Source organism: Microcaecilia unicolor, chromosome 8, assembly GCF_901765095.1.
Source record: "Microcaecilia unicolor chromosome 8, aMicUni1.1, whole genome shotgun sequence".
Taxonomy (NCBI): Eukaryota; Metazoa; Chordata; class Amphibia; order Gymnophiona; family Siphonopidae; genus Microcaecilia; species Microcaecilia unicolor.
Genome location: NC_044038.1, coordinates 135,224,885 through 135,251,951, shown reverse-complemented (window position 1 = coordinate 135,251,951; position 27,067 = coordinate 135,224,885). Strand labels below are relative to the sequence as shown.

The following is a 27,067-nucleotide window of genomic DNA, read 5'->3' as shown; positions in this document are numbered from 1 at the left end:
GGAACAATAATTATATAGTATGGGCCAGATTCAGTAAATGACCCCCAAATATGGGAACTGAAAAAACTTGGTGCCCAATGCTATTCTATAAAGGACACTTCAAGATGAGCACTCTTTATAGAATACGGTCGGTCACCAAATTCTGCACCCAACTTTGGGCATGAAGACTTATACCAACTGAAACCAGGTGTAAATCCTGACATGCAATTTGGGCAAGCATCCACGGTATTCTTAATATTGTGTGCAATTTTCCAGAATGCCTTGATCCACTCATACCCCTCTCGTGGGAACGCCTCCTTTGCAGTTGCACGCAGATACACTTAGGCACTATCCTATAACTGGGTGCTTAAATTGTTATGTAAGCCACATCGAATCGAAGTTCTAATGCGGGATATAAATGTCATAAATAAAATAAATAAAAATAAATACTTCTGTGGCATAAATGCACAGGAAGTGACTCTCTTTCAATTGAAATAAAGCTCTGGAATGAGGGAGCCATAGGAGGAAGATGAAAGAGGATAGATTCAGAGGTAATTTTAGGAAATACTTCTATGTGGAAAAGGTGATAGATGTATGGAACATCCTCCATTAGAAGTGGTGGAGATGAAGCAGAGGCAAGCTCAACAGATCTCTAATGGAGAGGAAGGGATAGTAGACAGTATGGATAGGCAGACTTGATAGGATATATAGGGCTAAATTCTATATATGGTCCTTGAAAAATCTGCACATAAAAAAAATACACCTAGGTGTATTCTCTAAAATATACCTACCTTTTACAGAATAGGCTTAAATTTCTCCATGAGTGATTGTGGGGAAGGTGGAGAGCTTCAATTTGAGACACAAATGTACCTGAATTTTTGGCCAAACCCCAGACCCAAATTTCAGGCCACTTTTGGTGCCAAATCTGAAACCAAACCTGAAATTCCATTGTCTCTAACTTTTTAAGGTGGATGTTCTGGTCAGAGACAACCCCCCCCCCCCCCAGGTGCATAATTAGCTGCTGGGAGCAGCTGCGCGGCTCTCGGCTCCGCTGGGTCCCTGCTCCCTCTGCCACGGAACAGGAAGTAACCTGTTCCAGGGCAGAGGGAACAGGGAACCAGCGGAGCCTACAGGCGTGTGGCTGCTCTCTGCACCCCTCCAGCGGCCTGCACCCGGGGCGGACCGCCTCCACCGCCCCGCCCTTGGTACGCCGCTGGTTCTAGTTTTCTTTTAGAATGTAGGAGGTATATTAATAATTAACTAACAACTTTGATCCAGGCTGTCCATTGATCAGGTCCTGTTTGGATCCACATTTTATTTATTTATTATTTGGATGGATGTCAGCATATAGACATTTTAGGCAAAATGTCTAGAGCCTGTGACGTATTTTACAAACACAGGACTAAAGTTAGAAGCCTAATGTAAAATTGACATATCTCAGCTCCCAACCAAGGCCTCCTAAAGGCATTGAAAACATATAGCACATTAACAGTGATGTCTCAAAATGTGGTAATGTGAAAAGATCTGAAAAAAAAAGTATACCCGAGTGCCCATGAAGGTGAAAATGGCCCATACAAGCTCATGTCATCATGTCCTACTCCCATAGGACAAGTGCATAGTGCCTGCGAGGTCCCCACCACATCTCTGTTGTATATTCAGTGCCTGCAGGGAAAACATCAGAGGCAGCAGTACAAAATGTTTAGTGTTGCCTTGGGGTGCAAGATGTTTATTTCGATTTGTTCACACCTTTTTCAACAGTAGATCAACCTTGTAAGGCTCACACTCTAATTTTGTAGCTGAGACAATGGAGGGTTAAGTAACATGCCCAAGAGCACAAGGAGCAGTGGTGGGATTTGAGATTGGTACCCCTGGATGTCAAGCCTAGTGCTCTAACCACTAAGCTACTCTGCCATACTATGTGCATTGAAAAATGTGTTGTGCTGCTCTGGGGTACCAAATTTTGATGTACAGTGCAATCCGCTTAAGTGCAAGGGTCTGGGACCAAAGAAATGCATGCAGTTAACCAGAGCGTGCACTTTACCGTTGTGACCCAAAGAAGCTTGACATCTGATAAACATATGTACAGTACTGTTTATTATTATACGTACAGTATACAGTCTCCGTTAACTGACATTAGGCTTACTTGAAGTAATCAGTTATAGTCCTCTGTACAATCTTGGGTCTGTGAGTTCCATAGACTACGTCTGCCAGACGGTAAAAACTTTCATAGCACTGACATCCAGTGGCCTCCAGATAGGTCCGCACGGTGTTGAGACTCTCCAACGCTCTTGCAAAAGTGACAAGAGGAGGTTGTTGAATTTCATCAGCATGTGCCTCGCTGCTCATTTCTTCATCTGTTCCATCATCAGCCATTGTTGCCTGCGTGTAGGCACATATATCGACATCAGTGCTACTTAGCGATGGAACTCCTCTTCAGTAACACCGGCTGGGATGTCAATAACCTCTTCATCTCACGCATTTGCAACAGCTGCATCTGTTTTGTCCCTCTCCACATCCTTAACAAAGCTTGCCCGCTTGTAGCAGTTCACAATGGTTGCCTATGTAACATGATTCCAGGCTTCTTTCTGCATATGTAAGGAATCCAACAGTGATAGATTACAAACCAGTTCAACAGCATGCTTATCCTTGCCAATCTGGTCATCCATAACGCTAATCAGACGACGTAGCACAAGAGCCCGATAATGTTGTTTGAAATTGGCTATTATGCCCTGATCCATAGGTTGGATCAGAGAGGTAGTGTTTGGTGGCAAGAAGACCACCTTGACGTTAGACAGCCTGACATCATCCCTGTGTGCAGCACAATTATCACAAAGCAGCAAAATCTGATGCTTTTGTGCCCGCATTCTAGTGTCTAACTTCTTTAGCCACTGCTTCCAAATTCCCCCAGTCATCCATGAATTTGCATTAGCCTCGTATGACACAGAAAGTCGCTTAACTTTCTTGAAGCAATGGGGCTGTTTGCTCTTTCCAATGACGAGGGGTTCCAACTTCTCACTCCCATCCATATCGCAGCAAAGGAGGATCGTCAGTCGGTCCTTCGACGTTTTACTTCCAGTAGTTTCGGCATGTTTGAATGCAAGTGTTCCATCAGGAATCGCTCACCAGTAGAGACCGTTTTCATCAGCATTGAAAATGTCATGAGGTGCAAGCTCGTTCAAGATGGTAGGAAGAACTGAAACAACCCAATTTCCAGCACCAAAGTCATCAGCATCTTGTTTCTCAACATGCTGTTTCTTGAATTTTATGCTGTTCCTCTCCTTCCATCTTTCCAACCATCCAACAGCGGCTTTGAATTCAGTTAGTCCAAGACTTTCAGCTCGCTAGTTAGCTTTCTCCATAAGCAGTGGACCACTGACAGGAAACTGTCTGCTCCTGACTCGAGAAAACCACCAAAGAAGAGCATCTTCTACCTCCTCAGCTTTTCCCGCCCGTTTTCATTTCCGTTGTGGATTTGTATTGTTTTGCCAGGCTTCCAGAAGCTGGTCTTTCTGCTTCAAGACACATGAAATTTGACTGGGATTGACACCATATTCTTTAGCAATAGATGCTTGACTTTGTTTGTTTTCTAATTTTTTAAGAACTTCTATTCGTTAAGCCAGTGTTATAGTCTTACAGTTCTGCCGCGATGACGACGACCCCGGTGTACGCTCTAACAAGATTCTTTCACTTATTCTGCCTGTGGCAGTTAAAGAAGCAGTAAATTTGAAATCTCGTTGGCTGTCATGCGCCAATCGGCTTCCATATTCCATGCGCGCTTATGAGGAGTCTTTCCTGCAGAGGAGCGGTCTTGAACCATGCATATAAGCGAATCTTGTACTTATCAGTGGTGCGCTAAACTGAAGTTTGTCCCCATAGAAATTGATGGTGCCAAAAACGGGACCGAAGTACGGCATGCAGTTAAACAGAGCATGCGCATATGCAACGTACACTTAAATGGAATGCACTGTATTTATATTTTTCACCCCTTTTTCAGTAGTTGATCAAAGTATGTTATACTCAGGTATACTAGGTATCTTCCTGTTTCTGGAAGGCTTACAATCTAATTTTGTAATTGATACAATAGAAGATTAAGTGACTTGCTCAAGATCACAAAGAGCAGTGGTGGGATTTCAACCAGACATTCCCGGTGTAACAGGCCAGAGTATACCCCCCGCCCAGACTATACCCGGGGTTAAAGTGGCCTAGGCCAGAGTATACCCCGGGTATATTCTAGCCTAGACCAGTTTAACCCCGGGGTATACTCTGGCCTAGGCCACTTTATACCCCCTCAGGCCAGATTATACCCCGGGAATATAAATTGGGGGCTAGGCCAATTCATACTCCCTCTAAAACAATATAATGCAATTGTAACATAATGTTCAACAAATTTGACTGTTCATAATATAAGTAGCCTAGGCCAGAATATACCCCTCCAGGCCAGAATATACCATCTGTGCTGCTTCCTCTAACACTTTCTCAGCCTGTCTCTGATTGGTTGCTTCCTCGAACACTTTCTCAGCCTATCTCTGATTGGTTGAGAAGCTGCTTCCTCTGTTGTCACTTCCCTGGTTTTCTCACCCTGTCTCTAATTGGTTGAAAAGTGCAGATCTCTTTTTATCATCCTCATACACACAGCTGCTTCTTCTAACACCAAACTCTTTACTTTACCATTGTTGACAACCATGGAAGACCAACTGTATAACCATCTTTTGACATTCTACACTGCAGCACAACAAAAGTACCCCCTGTGGATCTACGATCTACCTCCAGAGAAACGTCTAAATGCCAAGACCCAGTTCAGACAAACAGCTAAGCCATATCGAGCAGACAGAGGGATTCTTTTCCATGGGGAAAAGGAGGTTCTAACTAAAAGACAACTGCCAAATATCCTTAAGGCCTGTCATGACAACCCAATTTCTGGTGGCCATTTTGGCAGAGATAAAACATTAGCCAAAATCTCTGTCCATTATTACTGGAAGGGAATGAAGAATGACATTCACCAACATGTCAAAGCCTGTCAAAAATGTTTTGTTACAAATCCCAAAATCAGCAAGGAGGCTCCACCACTCAACAGTATACCAGTGCCTGGAAAAGTATGGAGCTTGGGATTGATATGATGGGTCCTCTTCAGGAAACATCGAATGGCAACAAATATATCATTGCTGCCACTGATCATTTCTCAAAGTGGACTGAAGCTACAGCTGTTCCGGATAAGAGTGCCAAGTCAGTAGCAAATTTTTTGTACTCCGTTATTTGCCGCCTTGGCTGTATGGACACTGTCATAAGTGACCAGGGACGAGAGTTTGTGAACTCGATTAACGACAACCTGATGGAGCATTTTCAAACAGATTACCGCATTTCATCTGCCTACCACCCACAAACAAATGGCCAGCGGGAACGTGACAATCGAACACTCAAGGAATCTCTCAGTAAGCTTGTCAATGAACAAGGAAACAACTGGGACCAGTTCATCCCCGGTGTTTTGTTTGCCTATCACACATCTGTGCATGCCTCAACCAAGTGCACTCCATTTGAGGTCATGTATGGAAGGAAGGCCAAGCTTCCTATGGACCTCAATCCCTCAGAATATGACACTATGGAAACCATGCCTCTTTCAGATGATGCCAACTCTGATGTGCTAAATACACTGACAACCATTCATAAAAAGCTCTGCTCAACTGTCAGTACCAACATTCACTCTGCCCAGGAACACCAGAAGCGTGCCTTTGACCATCGACACAACAGCCAAAAAGAAATCACTGCTGGAACCATCGTTTACATCAAGAATAAGCAACATATTCATCGTATGGGTTCAAAGATGGAACCACGCTGGATTGGACCCTACTTTGTTGTGGAATCCTTGACCAAGGGACGAGTAAAACTTAAGAACAATAAGACTGGCAAGATACTGAAGAACACCTACCATGCCAGCAACCTTAAGATTTACCTGGATGAAGAGACTACTCCACCACCTCAGTCCTCTGATGATTGTCTCAGTGACTCTGCTGCACAGAAACATAAGCAAACCAAGACTTTCAACCCACTACCAAGTTCAGAAAGAAAGTATCTTAGCACAACTCTTGGCCTTACATTTGGTAAGGTTGTGTATTGTGGATGCACAAGGGACCTTGGACAACCACGGCGTACATATAAAACCAAAGGTGATGGCAACTGCTACTTCTGGGCCATCAGCTACTTTCTGACAGGAACAGAGGACAACCACTCCCTGCTCAGAAAGAAAGTCATCCACCACATGAAAAATGACTTGAGAAGAAAACTACAGGACTACTTGAACCAAAAGGTGAATGAATATGTGAACATCTCTGGCATCTCCCGTGATGGAGTATGGGCAACTGATTCAGAGATCATGGCCGCAGCAAATCTGCTGAGTTGTGACATTGTCATCCACACAAAAGTTGGTGACTCCATGGATTGGTTGACCTATCCCGCAAGTTTCAATCTGCAGTCAACAACAGAACACGCACTTTATCTTGAAAACAAGCATGATCATTTTGATGTTGTTATCAGTGTTTAACTTTGAACGTTTATATTAAAGTGAGGAGCTCCTAGTCTTAGAAGATGAAGTTTCAGGACCTAGGGCAGAATATACCTCAAGGCAAAAATGGGTATATTCTTCCCTGGGGGGGGGGTTCATTTTGATGTTGTTATCAGTGTTTAACTTTGAACTTTATATTAAAATGAGGAGCTCCTAGTCTTAGAAGATGAAGTTTCAGGACATTATGACTTTTATTATATTACTAGTAAAAAAGGCCTGTTTCTGACACATATGAAATGGGCGCTAGCAAGGTTGTCCTCGGAGTGTGTATGTTTGGGAGAGTGTATGTGAGAGTGTGTATGTGAGAGAGAGAGAGTGAAAGTGCGAGTGTGTGTGTGTGTAAGAGAGAGAGAGTGTGGGTGTGAGTGTATGTGTGAGAATGAGAGTGTGTGCAAGTGCGTATGTGAGACACAGTGTGATTGTGAGTGTGTTTTACAGTTTCAGTGTGTGCGTGAGAGAGAGTGCGTGTGATACTGAGATGCTCTGTGAGACTGAGTGTATGAAACCAAGCGAGTGTGTGAGTGATTGTGTGACTGTCAGATGAGTGTGTGTGTGTTTGTGGTGTGGGTTCATGAAGCACTTGCAGAAGAGAGAGTGAGTGTGTGTGTTTGGGGGGGGGGGAGGTTTGAGGTAGCAGGGCCAAATGATAGTGAGTGTGTGTGTGTGTGTGGGGGGGGGGGGGGTTAGGGACGGCTGCCAGATTATTAAGTGAGTGTGTATATGGGTGGGGCAGGGGTTTCAGGAAGCGCTGCCAGATGAGTGACAGAGTGTGTGTGTGTACGGGGTTTTAGGATGCGCTGCCAGATGTGAGAGAGTGGTTTGGCGGGGGGGGGGGGGGGGGGGGAAGGAGGTTCAGGAAGTGCAGCCGTAGTTAGAGAGAGAGAGAGAGTGTGTGTGTGTGTGTGTGTGTTGTAAAGGTGTCGGGGTGTGTGTGTTTGGGGTTTCAGCAGGGAAGAAGAGGGGTTTGGGGGGTGGTTATGGAAGCGCTGGCAGTTGATGAGTGTGTGTGTGAGGGTGTGTTTATTGTGCTTTTCCACATGAGAGAGTATGAGTGTGGTGGGGTTCAGGAAGCGCTGCCAGATGAGAGAGTGAGTGTGTGTTTGGGGGGGGGGTGTTCAGGAATTGTTCCAAAATGAGAGTATGAGTGTGGGGGGGGGGGGCAGGGGTTTGAGGAAGTGCTGCCAGATTACAGAGTGAGTGAGTGTGTGTGTGTGTCTGTTGGGGGGGGGGGGGGTGTTGAGGAGTTGTGGCCAATTGAGAGTAAGTGATTTGGTTTTTTTTTTGGGTGGTGGGTTCTGGGACCGTTGCCAGATGAGTGATTGATTGTGTGTGGGGGTGGGGGCTGGGGTTTCATGGAGCGGTGCCTGTTGTGAGAGTGTGTGTGTTTTTTCTTTCATTTTGGGTAGGGGATTGTATTGTGTTGAATTTCGAAGGAAGCGGAGGCTGCTTTCTGGGGTTGTTTGTTGTGTTCCGTCTCCGCTTCCTCCGCGTGATGCACCTGCCGCCGCCACCGCGCGTTGCTCCCCCCTCCCGCCGCCATTCCAGCCTACCGTGTCTTAGTTTTGCTGGCGGGGTACCCAAAATCCCGCCAGCAGAAGTCCTTCGTCGTGGGCTCTGCTGAGTGCCGCTTGATGTTCTGCATCTAGGCTGTGCAGGGCGGGGTTATGTGCGTCTTACGTCGTGCACGTGCATGACGTCAGACGCACATAAGCCCTGCCTGCAGATCACGCCGGATGTGTTCTTGTGGGGTTTCAGGTTCCCCGGCGCCGGCGGCAAAGGTACACGTCGGTGGGTGGGTAGGGGTTGGGGTTCCTTCATGTGGATTGTGTTGCGTGGTTTTTTTTTTTTGCTGGATTTTCGTGGGTGGCCTTGGGGGGGGGGGCGCGGGTGTGTTTGTTGCACCTGCAGCATGTGTTGGCTGGGTTTTTTTTCTTTTTTTTTGCGGTTTGTCGTGTCTGTGTGTGGCTTTGTGGGGGGTGTGCGGTGCGGGGGGTGGGTGTTGCACATCCTGGGGGAGGAGTAGGGAAACACGCTCCGTGTGTTTCCCTACTGCTCCCCCTGCTTGTTTGTTTTTTGTTTTTCCTTGACTTTTTTTTATTTTTAAACACTCCCTGAAGGTTCTTTTTGCTAAGGTTCTGAACTCACGTCATGACGTTTGACGTGAGGGCGGGGCTCCGAGTCATAGTGGGATGGCTTCACCACCATGAATTTACGAACCCTTGTGCTGTGAGTTCAGAAACCTTTGTCCTCAGAACGTTCAGGGTGCGTTTTATTATAGTAGATGAACAGTCAAATTAATTAAACATTATGTTACTAGGTATAAATTGGCCTAGGCTGTACCCCCTAGGACAGGATATACCCTAAGGCAAAAATGGGTATATTCTTCCCTGGGGGGGGTATATTCTGGCTTAGGCTACTTTATCCCCCTGGGCATAGATAGTGTATTCTGCCCTGGAGGGGTATATTCTATTCTGCCCTGGAGGGGTTATTCTATTCTGCCCTGGAGGGGTATATTCTGGCCTAGGCCAGAGTAAACTCTGGAGTATATTCTGGCCTAGGCCAGAGTAAACCCAGGGGGGGTATATTCTGGTGTATTCTGCCCTGGAGGGGTATATTCTATTCTGCCCTGGAGGGGTATATTCTGGCCTAGGCCAGAGTAAACTCCGGGGTATATTCTGGCCTAGGGGGATATAGTCTGGCCTTTAGGCCAGTTTATCCCCCGGGGTATACTCTGGCCTAGGCCACTTTAACCCCGGGTATAGTCTGGGCAGGGGGTTAATGTGGCCTGTTACACCAGATAGCAATCTCTGTGTTCTAACAGCTAAGTTACTCCTCTATTCTGTTCTAAAGCCTTCCCTGTTAGATTTCCCCTAGACCATGTTTACCTGAGGTCTCAATCAATATATCCTCTGAGCTCATGTTGCTTGTCTATCATGCTGTATTATTCTTCACCAAAGCATCTCTTCAAAGGATAGGTCCTTGTACTGGAGGCAAAATTGCATCCATCATAACAGATATACCAAGATGATCTAGCAAATTTTATGAACCCTGTAACAAACAGTGATGACCCACATAAAACCCCACTCCCTACCCTGCCAATCTATACATGCTCAGACATCTTCTTCAGTTACCACTGGCAGAATAATGTTGTATATCCCTGTATCCAGGATAATGTGCCGAAGGGCCCCACCATGTCATCCAGGTGATTTCCAGCTACTGCATCCTCATCTTTCTTGACTAATCCCATTAACCATGTCTACTCCCCAGCCATACAATGGGTCTGGTAATCGCTCCTCCATCCAAACTTATATGGGAGCACACTCTACTATTGAATCCCCCTCCCTATACAATCCTAAACCATCCTGACATCAGCTTTATATTTCTATTAGATATAGCCATATTCCTCAAGGGTCAAAACCTTCAGCTGCAAGTTACACCCACCTGGATGTTATCCCTCTTACTGATACATCCATTCCCATCACCACCAGGTGACATATTGAAGTCCTTCTCTGACATCATTCTTGCCACACTCACAAGTACTCCATCCATCGCTTCACAAATTGAAGTTGCCTGTCTCTGCCCATATGTACACAGGATCCATTTTGAGACACTGTTTCTACCCAAATCATGTTATCACCTCCTGTGCCATTTTATCTGATCATAGACCAGGGACGTCTTCAGAAGTCCATTCTTTTTTGGGGGGAGGGGGAGCTCAGGATTGTACAGGGAGCATACATTTCCCCCTCCTCCACTATTACAAATAATGCAAAAGCCCTACTAGCTGCACCTTCCACTTCACACTGCTTCAGGAATGAGGAAGTCTGCCCCATGCCTCCTGCTGCTGATGCAGGCATCCCCATGCATGCTCAGTTCACTTACAGAGAGAGAGAGTGAGGTTTTCCATAAACAGAGTGGAAATTACTTAAAGCCCCTTAACTTAACTACTTTGCAGTTTTTGAATGGCTAAATAAAAAATTGTCAAGGGCACAGTTTGAAAATAGCATTTTTAGTGATTTTTCTTTCCTTTTTAATAATGTATCTATAAAACTATGAAAAAAGAATTACCTGTACCCGTATTCTACCTTTCTTCAACAATTACAGTTGAAATAGACAAAATAAGTAAATAGGAAAAAACGCAATCCCTGCAAGAAACAGCTTCTATACAACTTTTAAGTACTGGTTTATGCACATCTCAAACATGAATACATGACTAACCCTTTTAAAATGAACATCTTAATGGAACTATTTTAGGTTGTTTTATATAAAAGTGTTCCTATGACTGCCAAAACTGAAAACTAGTCTTTTTGTTGTTGCAAACAAAGTGAAGGACCATATATAGAAGAAGGTTAACATTTTAATTTCCATTTGTTTCTATATTTTTCTATATATGTATTTGGACTCAAAGAAATCCCCTAGTTTTCCTCATAATATGTTTTTATTGTCCTCCTAGGAACTAATTTCACTCTGACAGAACTGGGAATCTGTGATCCCTCCCCTCATCGAAGTGGCTACTGCTCGGATATAGGAATGCTTCATCAAGGCTACTCCTTGAGCACAGGCTCTGACGGTGACTCAGATACAGAGCGAGGACTATCTCCAGAGCATGCTATAAGATTATGGGGAAGAGGAATAAAATCCAGGCGCAGCTCCGGTCTCTCAAGTCGGGACAACTCGGCTCTAACATTGACTGACTCTGACAATGAAAATAAATCAGATGAAGAAAATGGTAGGCCAATTTATTTAATATGTGTCTTAATGCACTGTGCACATGTGACATGGATCTGTATGGCTTAGTTTGAGATGCTGGAAATACTGCTCTTTTCATTGAAAGTTGTTTTTTCTATGTGACTCCAAAAACGTTTATTTCTATACAACATTTCAATAGAATTGTCCATTCTAACCAAGAATTCTGTATGTTATATAATAGGTTGTAGTCTAAGAATGTCCTGTCAATATTCAGCCACCAGTGGTCAGTGTTTCTTTAAATGCTGGGGGGCCTTTTTACAGAGCAGCGGTAAGCCCAATGCAGGCTTACCACTCACTCTTCCAGGACTACCGCCGGCCCAACATGGCCGCTGGTGGTGCTCCATCCCTGAGCGTGCACCATTCTGAGGGAAAAAGAAAACTCCCATAAATATTGTGCAGCAGTAACCTGGTGGTAATCAGACATCACTGCGCACTCCCTAGTTACTGCTGGATTTCTGCAGGAGCTCTTATCGCCACCTCAGTGGGTGGTGGTAAGGGCTCCCTGCCGCATGGCCACTCGGTAAGAGTTCTCTTACCACATGGCCATAGGTGTCTGGGGGCTTTTTACATGCTGAGATAAAAAGGGCCCTGGCGTGCTGGAAAAATGGCCCCCACCGCTAGCGCAGGGCCCTTTTTCCTGCAGCTTGGTAAAAGGAGCCCTGAATGCTGCCAGCTAAATTAGATCTGGATGTTCAGTGTTGGGCCTGTCTGGACATCAGCACTGAATGTCCAAGTGTTTGGCAGTGCCCAGAAACTAGGGCCGTACCCTCAGAGCTAGTAAAACCTAGTTTGATTGCTTTTATTGCAGACCACATACCTGGTGGAATCACAAAGAAGCGGCAATCTGTACATACTCAATCCACAGACAAAGCAGAGCAGCTCAACAAATTGTAGGGAAAAATGTTTATTTTTCAAGGTGCCCAACATAGCCACATTTCACCATTAATCAAATAAATAACTCAAGGGCCCTTTTACAAAGGCACGCTGAAAAATGGCCTGTGCTAGTGTAGACGCATGTTTTGGGCTCTCACAGAATCATTTTTCAACACACCTGTAAAAAATGGGCATGGGCAAAATGAAAATTGCCACATATCCATTTGGGTCTGAGACCTGACCACCAGCCATTGACCTAGCAGTAAGGTCTCACGTGGTAACTGGGCGATAATGGTCTATGTGTGTAAAATGCTGATTACCGCACAATTACTGCCCGCATAGCGGATACATGTCAAAAATGAAATTACCGCAAGGGCCACGTGGTCACCAGGTGGTAACTCAAAATGTATGCATGTTGGGCGCATGTAGGCGCTTACGCGGCTTAGTAAAAGGGCCCCTAAGGCATCTGTTCCCACCATTTTCAGACTGTGCTAATATTATGCTCATTTAAACATATTTTGTTATTTTAGGCGTTGCCTAGAGAGCTAACTATTAGGGGAAAGAGTTTTGTGAGTCCCCGATAGGTATATATCCTTTTTGGCTAAACTACTGAGCACACGGAAAAAGAAAACATAATCACATATACTTATGCCTGAATCTGTTTAGACTCATGAATATTTGATAATCTGACAGTGTTTTTGGTGAACTTTTATTTTTGTACTATACACATATGCATATGATTTAGTATTTGGATTTATGATTATTGATATATTTATTTGATTGCTGAACAGAGAATACTGTTTGTGTATCATTTTGTTTTTTATTTCTTTATGGGCCCTAATTGACAGTTTTGCCCCTGATGCAGCCTTTTTGAAGGTGAAATGTGGCCATGTTGGGCACCTTTTATAATAAATGTTTTTGTGTACAATTTCTTGGTCGTCTCTGCTTTGTCTGTGGTTATCTATTTGGATACTGGCACTGAATATCCACAGTGTCCAGAGAACTCCTGGCTCAACCCAGCACTAACAAGAGTGGGCCAAAGTGGCCATAGCACTGTCCGGTTAAACGCTGCTGAATATCTGCTCTAGGGCTGGGCAGCACAATTTAACTACTTGGTTAAATCACTTTGAATGTTGACTCATTTAGTTTATTGTATGACATTTAAAATAGCATTCAGATTTTTTACTAGCTAATGGACTACCTTTTGAAAGAAAGTGTGCTAAACTATGAATTGTAGATGTACCTTAAAAGTCTATAGTTCTTTTTCCCCAAAATTGCACACTAGGGACTCTCTAAGGTCTCCTGAAAACTTTTCCCAATAGGACTTTATTTTCTGCTTTAATTTCCATAGAGCAGATCTTTATTTCCATATGGAAGCTAAATCTGGGTTTAGCAGATAGTACAGATTATACCAGTGGCTGCTGTTTATTTATTTACTTTTATTTAACATATTTATATCCCGCACCATTCATAGTTCTGGGTGGGTTACAAGAAAACTTACATAATTAGTAAAAATATACATACAATCAACATTACAAAGACTAACAGTAAACAAAAAACAAACATAAAACATATATAAAAAGAAAACTAAGCTGATTAACCAACTAATTACCATAGCATAAAGGCACTGACTGCAAACATTTTTTTCCCCATGAGAAAATAGAGTTCTGGTTTACGGTATCAGAAATACAATTATGTTCAGTATGTGGTAAAGGAGCACACCTTTTTGTGATTACTGTAACTGAAAAGTACACACTAGGATTGCAATTTTTGTATGAATTCCTGTTCACATTTACAGAGATTTTCTAGGAAAACTGTTAGATTAATGATATTTCATATTTTGTCTTAATGCAGAATTTTTTGTGGATCAGTTTATAACTGAAAATGTTATTTCTTTCTGAATGTTGCATTCTTTGCCTAATTAGATGCTAATAATTAGTCAATACTTAAAATTGTACAAAAAATATTTTGCACATAAATCTTTCAGTACACAGGAGAGACTAAGCCAACCTACCAAGGCATGAACTGAAGGTATGCTTTGTTCTGTACTGTAGAGTTCTGATAAGTGCATTGGTCCTGGAGAAAAACACACAATTATAAACTTTTCTGTTGATCAGCATAAATATTGTGTAATGATGTAGTGCATAAACTTCCAGGAATCACATGGGTTACCACTACTCATTGCTGAACACTGAATCTCAATGATAACAATATATTTACGTACTGTAGATCTCTTGCAGATATATTAAAGGGAATAACTGTCAGACTCCTCAGGGGTTTGCAGGCCCACAGGTATTTTTCAGCCAGGGACCTGCAATTAGATTTTCAAAGAGAAACTCACTAGAGAGCTTCCCTTTGAAAATCTGAAGGAAGAAGAGGGAATGCAGGTTCAAAGAAAGGGTAAAATACTTAGGGGAATTTCAAAATGAAACTTCCTGCATACAGAGTAAAATCATGCATGCTGTTACACAGTGTATATATTTACACATGCATTCACAGGGGACAATTTCAGACTTTTTATTTCCACAGGTAAACATGGCATTTACCCACATGAGAACTTTATAAACTAAACTTCCTAACTTTAGAAAGTAGCTTCCTATAATTCATACCTTGGAAGAACAATGCCTGCTACAACACAATAATACACGTCTGATTGTTGTAATATACATCTTCTGCAAGCCAAAAGTGAGACATTTTCAGCATTTGCAAGAGAGAACAATCAAGTTTTACCTGAATGTCATATCTGAAGGTTTACTTTTAGAAGCATTAAAATCATGCCTAATCAGATGTTGAGTTGAATTTGCTGTGATTAAATCAAGGGTCAGGTTTAAATAAACAAGGTGTGTTAAAAGACTTCAAGGTTAAGTAGTGTGGTATGTATTGTGCAGAGATACATGGTAAAGATGGTGGGCCCAATATTAAAAAAAAAAAGCTGAGCTCCTAAGTTTAGGCACTTGTTAGGCTCCTAAACTTCTGTCCTATTTTAATCCAAATTTAGGAGTCTAAGGGGCTCATTTTCAAAAGAGAAACATGTCTCAGAATGGCATAAAGTGGCATTTGGATGTTTTTCTCTAATAAACATCTAAATCATGATTTTCAAAACTTGGATGGAGATGTTATTCTCTTCAGTGCGTCCAAATCACAAGGGGGGTTGCGTCCAAATCACAATGGGGTGTGTTGGAGACAGGATTTCGGCGTTCCAAAAACTTGGATGTTTTGGTCTAGACCTGTTTCAATCACACCTAAGTCACAAAAGGTGCCCTAAATGACAAGGTGATCACTGGAAGGATTAAGGCATGACTCCCTCTTACTCCCCCAGTGGTCACTGACCCCCCCCCTCCCACTCCCCAAAGATGTAAAAGAAACAGTACATACCAGCCTCTATGACAACTTCAGATGTTATGGCCAGCGCTATCAGCAAGTAGGTCCCTGGAGTAGCCTAGTGGTTGGTGCAGTGGACTATAGAAAAGGGGACCTAGGCCCATATCCCACTGTAACTATTACACTTGTGGAAAGTGTGTGAGTCCTCCAAAACCCACCAAAATCCTACTGTACCCACATTAGATTACCTTCAGGCATAAGAGTTATTGTAGTGGTGTACAGTTCGGTAAAGTAAGTTTTTGGTGGGTTTTGGAGGGCCCCTCATACAATTTAAGGGGGTAATGAAGGGATGTGTACCTGGGACCTTTGATGTGAAGTCTACTGCAGTGCCCCCTAGGGTGCCCCACTGCTCTGCTGGGATGTCTGTGTGGCTAGTTTACATGGTGTAAATCCTAGCATCTAAATTAGATGTAGATCCCCCTTATTTTGTAACAGTGCGTATACATTCTGGGAAGGGGGAAGGGAAAGGGAAATGGGACTTGATATACTGCCTTTCTGTGGTTGTTGCAACTACATTCAAAGTGGTTTGCATATTTATATACAGGTACTTATTTATACCTCGGGCAATGGAGGGTTAAGTGACTTGCCCAGAGTCACAAAGAGCAGCAGTGGGAATTGAAGTCAATTCCCCAGGATCAAAGTCCGCTGCACAAACCACTAGGCTACTTCTCCACTGCCCTTGAGCCACCCATGACCCTCCCATGGCTGTGCTACTTTTTCAGATTCACGAGACTAAAAATATACATGTTAATTTCAATTAAGGCCAAATAGTACCAATAATTGATTACAAGCATCCATTATTGACCCTAATTGGCTCATTAATCAACTAAATTGCACACACAAATTGGGTGTGCGCCTACATTTGCAAACAAAATTTTAAGCACTATTTATAGAATGTGGGGGTTAATATAGAATTTGGTCCTAAATGCTTAGCACCCTTTAGTAAAAGGACCCCTGAGCATGAATCTTGAATTTTGGACCCATTATATGTTTGCATATCTTTAGCATAGTTTATACAATGTTATCATTCAATAACTGCATTTTGATTTTTGCATAATAATTTTGATGTTACCCGCAGTAACATCAAATATCTATGGAAAGTGTCCATGGAAAAAAGGGGCTGAGAGAATGCAGAGGAGGTAAAGTATGCTCAGGGTTTGTATTTAAAATCACTGTGCATTCTTTACATCTCTGAAATACAGGTGAAAAGTCCTCAGGTAGTTTTGTACTCTGGTTCCTTCTGGTACCACATTTTTAAAGGGAAATTTCCTAGGGAGTTTACTTTAGAAAATAATAGGTTAATATTTAAATGCAGCAACATTTAAATATATTAATTTATTCAGAACTGCTATCTGGATATAAAATAGCACTGAATATAGGTGGACAATGGTGACTGCCGCTGGCTCCATGGATAGTGTCAATATTCAGCCACTATCCACTCAGCTATGTGGTTTAAGTGGGGACAGCGGAGCTGCAAGGTGACTGAATACTGCTATCTGTTGCATTAGGTAGAACACTTATAACCTTGCCAGCCTTATCTAGATACTGCCAGTGCACTGTAAGGATTCTCAGTGGCCCTGATGAAACACTGTGATACTGTGGGCAAGTGCTCAAGCCCTGGCTTTTTGGAGGCCTGTAAACAAACAATGAAGCAGTTTAAAGAACAAACAAAAGCCCTTGTTCAGGATAGTAATGCAAACACAAACAAAGTTCAGTCCCCCTTTATAGGCTATGGAATACTTGGAGGTATCCCTCAGCTTTTTGGAGGCATCCCTCACTAGCTCCTCCCAGGCCTTCCTGACTTTCCCAGACTCAGATCTTGGCATAGCACCTGCCTAAGCTTCCTCATCCTAGCTTAGTTAAGGTGGTCTGGGGAGGATGTGTCTTAAGGAGAACTAGCCACTTCCTCACAGGTACTTATCTGTATAATGATTGCCACTATATGGATAAGAGCTTTTGAATATCAGTTCATAAGTTTACAGGTTGGACCCTGAGATCTGCAAGCTGCCTGTGGGCTTTGATTTCCCCCTAGCATGTAAGTTAATGACATCCTATAATATATCCCACTTTGTTGTATGCTAAACTAGGAATCTGTGTTATTAGATTTCTGGGGAATGCATTAAGCCAATGCCTATAAATAAATGAATCAGGATATTATCAGCATGGCAGCATTGCGTAGATGGTTTCTCTGTTTTAGTAGTCACTGTTTAATACTGAAATATTTGTATAGTAGTTCATTGGGGAAAAGCTTGTATCATATGCAGATAATTGCATTACTATAGCAATTAAGAATTGAAAAGTTCTTTATGACCACTACAGATGTAATGATAGCCTGAAAACCAATTTCAAGCTGATAAAAAGTGCTGTAGTGTGTTGTCATTCTATCCATTATAGCCTTTGTGAAAATGAAATTTAATATGCCATGTGTGCATAAAATATTCATATACCTTTAAAATGATGATTAGACAAGCAGAGAGGTGTTAACTTCATAAACTTCTGATTCTGTCTGTCTGACATTCTGTGTAGCTGAAGAAAATCAATGCTTTTTCACCTCACTGATTTTATGAAGTGTGTGGATACATTATCATATAGATCGACAGTTGCCCCACTGGTTCAGCGCCACAGCATGGACACTTACAAAGCCATCATTAATTTCTCATGCTTGTACCCAGCAACAGTTTCCCACACAATAAACATTGTGTCCTTCAGAACCAAATCAATAACCTTTTAGGTATGCTTTGCTTGCAGAGGAACTAACAAGTATCCATACTTCAAACACGATGTGGTCTCCAATACAATTTTAGAATTTGTAGGGGAAATGGGCATAAAAGAAGACATTTCATGGCATGAGGTTTTTATGCATTGGCATCTAATCACTTTTGTCTAAAGTAGTAGTGTATAGTTGATAGAATATTACAGATCTGACGGTGCAGCAAGCACTCTTTCCTGTCACAGTTGATCAGTAATGTCGGCAGCATCCACAAAGCAGATATTCTGCTGGTCTAGTACAGCAACTTCAATCCAGATTTCCAAATTTTAAGCTAATTGTACAGCTAGGTTTACAAATGCTTGAATAATAAGGGATAGTATTCAAAAGAAAACCCAGCAAAAATTAGATATATGGTTGGTAAATCCACCCATTTAAAATGTGGTCCTTTTGCTCACTTAGGGGCCCCTTTACTAAAGCTTAGTATTTACTAACCAACATTAGCAGGTGCTAAGCTCCACATGGCTCATAGGTATAATACAGGACATGCAGCATTTAGCGCCTCCTAATGTCCATTAGTGCACACTAAACTTTAGTTAAAGGGCCCCTTACTGTATGTTTATGATTAAATCGCAAGTTGTCCAAATTTAACCAGGTATAAAATGGGTCATATTGGATGTGATCCCTAGGCAAACTTTTAAGGTTAGCTGGTTAGCATGATGTTCACTAGCCATTCAAATAACAGGCCTGAATCTACCCGCTGGATATTTAGTTATACAGCTGTCTGGGTAATTCTAGATAATTATTTACCTAAGTGGCCCATTTACTAAGCAGTGCTAAGAAATGGGCTTACCTCACTCTTGTGTAGGTCTTTCCCCACGCTAAGCCCATTTCTAGCAGCTGTCAAAAAGGTTTTTTTTTAAATGTGTATCATTTTAGGCCATGTGCTAATGTTAGTATTGGCACATGGCTATTAAAAATATTACCAAGGGAGCACTTTCCCCCTCCTATTTAGGTGATGCTAAAGACTTCTGCATTATGGACACGCCAGCTAGTTAGCACAGCAGTAAGTAGATGTGCTAGCTGATTTAGCACATCCATGGCCATTTTCTATCCTCGACATATCCCCTCCCAATAAAATTACAAAAAAATAATTAGCATGTGTGTAGCATGCACAAATGCCAAAACTACATGGAACACTTTAGTGCATCCTGCGTTAGGCATTTTTGCTGTACTAAGCATGAGCTAGCGTTTAACACAGCTTAGTAAAAAAGCGCCTAGCAAAAATGGTTATCTAAACCCTTTAACAGAATATAACATTTTGATACCCTAAGGGTGGAAGTTATTAACTTAGGACCAATATTCAGACCATGGGAGGCAGCCTGGCTAATTCCTGCTGTCGGCGATGAGACCGGATATTCAATGTTGAGCCATTTCTGGTCACCAGCATTGAATATCCGGTTTATTTTTGGCCAATTTAAACTTAACCCACCAAGTCAATACTCAGTACTGGCCAGTTAAGTTTAAACCAGGCAAAGTGCTGCTGTGAGACCATTGTTGAAAAATGCCAAACTGGACCCTTCATCTGTAGGGAATTATATACCTATCTCAGCCTTGCCTTTTGTTGGTAAATTGATTGAAAACACAGTATTAGAACAATTAAATGATTTACTAGAGACCCATCATCTTCTAGATGGCTATGAATTTGGATTTAGGATCCAACACTATACCGAGACATTGTTAATTTCCATGCTAGATATTATTCATACAGGTTTTGACAAAGGGATGTGTTATATCTTCAGCATTTGATACAGTGAATCATTCTATACTTTTACAGAGACTGAGTGAAATTGGTATTAGTGAGACAGTGTTACAGTCTTTCTTGTTGTAAAGTGGTGGTAGCCGTGTTAGTCCACTTTTATAGAAATAAATCAAAACAGAGAAAAAATAAGATGATACCTTTTTTATTGGACTAACTTAATGATAAAATATTTTGACAGCCACTAGACAGGCCCTAACAAAGATCTAGGCTTTCAATCCTACTATAAACCAAAACATTCTACTGCTTTCTCACTCTCTTATCTGACATACATCTCTCTCTGTCTCTCATCCACCCAGCTCTCCATGTTTCTCACCTAACCTACACCTCCCTTTTCCTGTGAGACTATCATTGGAATGTTTCTATGTTTCACTTTATATTCTGATATTTCTCAACTTTTGCTTATTTCCGATCTGAAGAAGAAGGGTTACCTTTGAAAGCTAATCAAAAGGTGTCCAATAAAAAAGGTATCATCTTATTTTCTTTTCTATGTTTTGATTTATTTCTATTTATTATCTTTCATGTCGACCAGGGAATTTTGTGTGGTTGTAAACCAGGAATGGTCTACTTTTTTTGAGATTGATATGAATTATCAGCCACCTTAATTAATATTTATTTACGTCCTTTGTGTAAATTACTAGGCGGTCTTGGTTTGCAATATAGAATCTATTGATGACATTCAGGTTATTTTCAGATTGAGAGCTCTATTGTTGATGGTATCAATGAATTATGACAGCCATTAAATGTTGGTTAAGAGGGAATCATTTAAAATTGAATATGGCTAAAATGCAAGTAATGGTGATGGCTGGTTCTCCAACTATAGATATGCCTGAATCTTTTGTTCTTGATGGGTTAGAGATTAAACTAGTACAGAAGATGTGTACATTGGGTTTTATGAATGATTTACTTTATGTATGAGAGATCAGGTTAAGAAATTAGTAAGTACAATATTTATGAAGTTAAATTGATTAGGTGTTTAAGAGATTTTCTTTCCACTGAGAATTTAGACTAGTTCTACAAAGCATTGTTATACCATCTTTTGATTATTGTAACAGTCTATTAGTGGGTATATCTAAAAAATCATTAAGAGCTCTCCAAGTGGCTTAGAGTGCCATGGCTTGAATTATGTTTGGCATAAGTTATTTTTCTCCAGAATTGGCTTCTGATAGAGTATCATATACAGTATAAACTATTGTTAGTTTTCAAAGTTGTAACTGAATCTGTGTCACCTATTATTTCAGGAGGGTTACATTTATATCAGCCAGCTAGATCTCTTAGATTTGCCTATTCCAACTTGTTTGATATTCCCTTGTTTCGAGTAGTATGTCTTGAGCAACATAGAAATGCTGTTTTTTATATTATGGGACCAACACTCTGGAACAAATTGCCAGATTCTTTGAGAATGATCAGATCTTTAATATCTTTTTCAGTGTGCTTTCATTGCCAGTTAAAATCAGGAATGGGACTAGTAACAGTATCTGGCTATCGAATTACTGGAAAAACTAAATATGAAACAATGTTTTGTTAATGATGATTATTGTGTTTTATATGTTTTTATTGCTAATTTGTATATTAGCTTGTACACTGCATAGAATGGTAGATATTGCAGTATGTAAGTTTTGCAAATAAATATATAAATAAATATTGGCTTATTTTAGTGTAGTAATAACCAAAGGAGAACTACCTCAATATGCCAATGAGGCCCTGATCACCCTGCTATTGAAGCTGGGAAGGCCGGGAGAGAATCTTGATTCTTGCCACCCTATTTCTTTGATAAATGTAAATGTGAACTTGCTTTCCCCTATTTTGCTGGACAGATTATCCAGCCATTTACCATCTGAGATTGGAGGAGATCAGTCAGACTTTGTACCAGGCTGACAGTCTGTCCCTAATGTCCAAAAGGTTCTGTTGGCCTTGACACATATTAGGAAGTATGACATCCCATCCTTATTGGTTAGCTTAGATGCTGATAAGGCTTTTGACAAAGTCAGTTGGCCTCTCCTTTTCCACACTTTGTCCCACATGGGAATCACGGGATGGTTTTTACAGGTGATTAGAACTTTGTATGCACACTCTCAAGCTTCTTTGCTGGTGAATGGTATCCAAATGGAATCCTTTCCCCTCTCTTATTTGTCCTTATCTTACAGCCTGTACTATGAACCTTCTTGTGGGAGGAAGAGGAGGTTGTAGGCCTTTAGGTGGGTCGCACTGTCTTAAAAAATTTGTCTTTTGCAGATGACCTACTGCTAATCCACACTCAGCCACAGCAGCCGCTTCCATTGGCAATTTTGTTTATAGAGAATATGTTTTCCTGTCTGTGTTCACCCTAAATTTGGATAAATCTCTGGCTCTTCCAAACCTTCCCTCAGTTTGTGATGATCGGGTGGTGTCTTTTCCCTTAAAGTTGGATGAGGGTCATCTTTAAGATTTAGGAGTTCTTATTCCCTCTGACTCCTCTATCTTATATTCTCTTAATGTTACTCCACTATTGTCAAACACAAAGTCCAAGTTACAGTTGTGGCAGGCATACGTCTTTCATTGATGGGAAGGTTAGTCTCTTTAATATGTTGATTATACCATGCTACTTTTAGGTTTTTCAAATATTACCATTGTATCTTAAGAGTCAAAGATGAAAAATCTCTGCATAAAATGCCACAAACATTTGTGGCAAGGGAAACAACCTCATCTTTCTATGCTAGTGATAGATAAAGGAGGTCTTGGGCTGTTGAATCTCTACTATATGACTTTGAGTTGAAACATGAGGCATATTGATGCTGCTAGTGATCTGTAGCCTGTCATTAAAATTGTCCATAGTAACTGAAGACTGGAGGGTGGCCAATGTGACGCTGACTTTTAAAAAGGGTTCCAGAGGTGATCTGGGAAATTACAGACTGGTAAGGTTCACTTCAGTTCCAGGCAAAAGAGTGTATAACTATTATGAAGAATAAAATTACAGAACATGTAGACAAACATAGTTGAATGAGACAGAGTCATCATGCATTCAGCCAAGGGAGGTCTTGCCTCACCAATTTGCTTCATTTCTTTGAAGATGTGTATAAACATGTTGATAAAGGTGAGCTGATTGATGTAATGTATCTAGATTTTCAGAAAGCTTTTGATAAAGTTCCTCATGAGAGACTCCTGAGAGAATTAAGGATTCATGGGATATGAGGTAATGTTATTGGACAGAAAACAGAGGGCAGGGTTAAATGGCCATTTTTCTCAATGGAGGAGGGTGAATAGGGAAGTGCCGCAGGGATCTGTACTGGGACCAGTGGTATTTAATATATTTATAAATGATCTGGAAATCAGAATGACGAGTGAGGTGATTACATTTGCAGTTGACACAAAACTATTCAAAGTTGTGAAAACTCATGTGGATTGTGAAAAATTGTTGGCAGACCATAGGAAACTGGAAGGCTGGGCATCCAAATGGCAGATGAAATTTAATGAAGACAAATGCATTGGGAAGAATAATCTGAATCATAGTTATCTGATGCTATAATCCACTTTAGGAGTCAGCACTCAAGAAAAAGACCTAGGTGTCATTGTAGAGAACACATTCAAATCTTCTGCCCAGTGTGTGGCGGTGTCCAACAGGATATTTGAAATTATTAGGAGAGGGATGCAAAATAAGACCAAAAATATTATAATGTCTCTGTATTGCTCTATGGTGCGACTTCACCTTGAGTATTGTGTTTAATTCTGGTCGCTGTGTCTCAAAAAAGATATAGTGGAATTAGAAAAGGTTCAAAGAAGAGCAACCAGAATGATAGAGGGGATGGAACTGCTACCATATGAGGGAAGGCTAAAGAGGTTAGGGCTCTTTAGCTTGGAAAAGAGACAGCTGAGGGGGGATATGATTGAGGTCTTCAAAATCCTGAGTGGTGTGGAACGATGTAGGTGAATCAATTTTTCACTCATCCAAAAAGTACAAAGACCAGGGGATACACAATGAAATTGCATGGAAATACTTTAAAACAAATAGGAGGAAATATTTTTTCACTCAAAGAATAGTTAAGCTCTGGAATTTGTTGCCAGAGGATGTGGTAATGGCAGCGTATCTGGGTTTAAAAAACGTTTGGACAAGTTTCTGGAGGAAAAGTCTGTAGTCTGTTATTGAGATGGACATAGGAGAAGCCACTGCTTGTCCTGGGATTGGTAGCATGGAGTGGTACTACTAATTGGGTTTCTTCCAGGTACTTTTGACCTGGATGGGCCACTGCTGAAAGCAGGATACTGGGCTAGATAGACCATTGGTCCGACCCAGTATGGCTATTCTTATGTTCCTATGTTGTTATGCCTCATACTTCTCCTGTACTCCCTTGAAACTATCAATATTGTCTAAGATCCATTTCAGTTTTTATTTTCATACGGTCCACTAAACATCTCCCCACCATCACTACAGACTATATTTTATACAAACCACTGTGATTGGCTTGGAAGTGGATCCGCAGATTTCATCACATTGACACTTTGGTGACTCCTCTACTGTCCCCTTGAAACAATAGGGCCTTTCTACAGGGTTTGATTTGCCCTCTTTCCTATCTTGGGAAACCATCTTTTCAAAAGTGAAGGACGCCCATCTTTCGACACAAATCGGAAGATGGGCGTACTTCTCACAGGGTCACCCAAATTGGTATAATCGAAAGCCGATTTTGGGCATCCCCAACTGCTTTCCGTCGTGGGGATGATCAAAGTTCCCGGGGGCGTATCGGAGGTGTAGCGAAGGCGGGACTTGGGCGTGCCTAACACATGGGCGTCCTTCGACCTATAATGGAAAAAAAGGGCTTCCCTGATGAGCATTTGGACGACTCTACCTGGTCCAGTTTTTCTTACGACCAAGTCACAAAAAGGTGTCCGAACTGACCAGATGACTACTGGAGGGAATCAGGGATGACCTCCCCTTACTCCCCCAGTGGTCACTAACCCCCTCCCACCCTCAAAAACAACTTTAAAACTATTTTGTGCCAGCCTCTATGCCAGCCTCAATTGTTATACTCAGGTCCATTGCAGCAGTATGCAGGTCCCTGGAGCAGTTTTAGTGGGTGCAGTGCACTTCAGGCAGGTGGATCCAGGCCCATTCCCCCTACCTGTTACGTTTGTGGTGGTAAATGTGAGCCCTCCAAAACCCACCAGAAACCCACTGTACCCACCTCTAAGTGCCCCCCTTCACCTGTAAGGGCTATTGTAGTGGTGTACAGTTGGAGATAGTGGGGGTTTTTTGGGGGGGTTGGGGGGCTCAGCACACAAGGTAAGGGAGCTATGTACCTGGGAGCTTTTTATGAAGTCCACTACAGTGCCCCCTAGGGTGCCTGGTTGGTGTCCTGGCATGTGAGGGGGACCAGTGCACTACGAATGTTGGCTCCTCCCACGACCAAAGGGATTGCATTTGGTTGTTTCTGAGATGGGCATCCTTAGTTTCCATTATCACCGAAAATCAGAAATGGCCAAGTCTAAGGATGACCATCTCTAGGGATGACCTAAATGTCAAGATTCGGGCGTCCCCGATCGTATTATCGAAATGAAAGATGGACACTAATCTTGTTTCAATAATACGGGTTTCCCCGCCCTTCGCCAGGACGTCCTGCGAGGACGTCCTCAGGAAAACTTGGGCGTCCCTTTCGATTATGCTCCTCCACGGTTCTTTAGTATTTACATCAGGTGTTAACTGATGATGGAAAACTGAAAGCCTTTGAAACATTTTGCATGAAGTTTCATGTTTCATGTCGAAAGGTGTTTGCCTACATGCAGCTTCAGCACTATGTGGCCTCCTTGGACCCTTCCACTCTCACCTCAGAAATTCATAAGACACTTTCCATTGCATTCACCTTGGGCTCACAACCAAGTCCCTTTGACTTTCCATCATCAGCATCTTAAGGACCACACGCCCTCTTTATTTATTTGTTGCATTTGTACCCCACATTTTCCCACCTATTTGCAGGCTCAATGTGGCTTACATAGTACGGTCAAAGGCGTTTGCCCAGTCGGTGGATAACAAATACAAAGTTGCATAGTGATCGTATGAGGTATAAGTGGAGGGTCAGAATGGATGAAGATTGCGTGATGTCCTGTTTAAGCTTTAATAAACTGGAACAAACTTGGGTGGGTCATATGTTTTGTAAGTGTGCATTGATACAGCCTTTTTAGCAGTGTTTGTTAACTTTTGTATTGACAATTTGGTCAGTAATGTTGTGGACCATGCCTGATCTGCAGTTTGATAATGCTTCAGCGCCCTTACTGTTCATGAAAGGGGTCACCACTTTTTTGAAATGGACTTGATTTTATGGTTGTCCAAGGATTCAAATCCAAGAAAACATGAGAAGCCTCCACGGAAAGTCAAAGCAAAACAGCCTCTACTTTTGCTGTTTTGCTCCGTCCAAGGATTCACCCACAGAACATTAGTAGTGGACACAAATAATTTTGGTGCTCACCATGGAATGCTGCAAGATATTGGAGATGGCCTCGCCTTGTAGACTAAAATTTCAGGCAATATGGTAACCTTTTTGGAGCATTGTAACTCCAGTGGCACAGAGAAGAATCCCTAATCACTGATGCTTGCCCTGAAATTCTATAAATGGCGCTTAAAATTGCATGTGCAAATTGTGGCGCACAACCAATTTGCACATGCAGTTTAGTTGATGAACAAGCCAATTAGCTGGCAATAATTGGCATCAATTGAAATATATGCATGTAGTTTTAGTTGCAGAGAACTGCATGTAAATTTTAAGTGCATAAAAGAGGGCACGGCCATGAAGGGTCATGGGTGGATCAGGAATATTTCTACAATTTATGTGCACTGTTATAGAACAAATAGATGGCCATCTCACATAGACATCTGTGTGCTGAGGATGCCCAGCATTAGCAGCTATCATACAAACTGGAACATCCAACATATGAATGGCAAAAAAAGAGAGACAAGGTTGTCTGCAACATTCTTAGAAGACTGGTCAAATAGATATCCCTGCAGGGCAGAGAGGCAGCCTAGTGGTTAGTACAGTGGACT

General features: G+C 41.9%; 1 protein-coding gene across 1 annotated transcript in view; it reads left to right on the top strand.

The window, feature by feature from the left end:
- LOC115476821 (teneurin-2-like) overlaps positions 1 to 27,067 on the top strand; it is a 301,411-nt gene that overhangs the window by 187,989 nt on the left and 86,355 nt on the right. Inside the window, exon 2 of the mRNA XM_030213397.1 lies at positions 10,986 to 11,261. Within this exon, the coding sequence (XP_030069257.1) occupies positions 10,986 to 11,261 (276 nt within the window). The remainder of the gene's footprint in view (positions 1 to 10,985; positions 11,262 to 27,067) is intronic.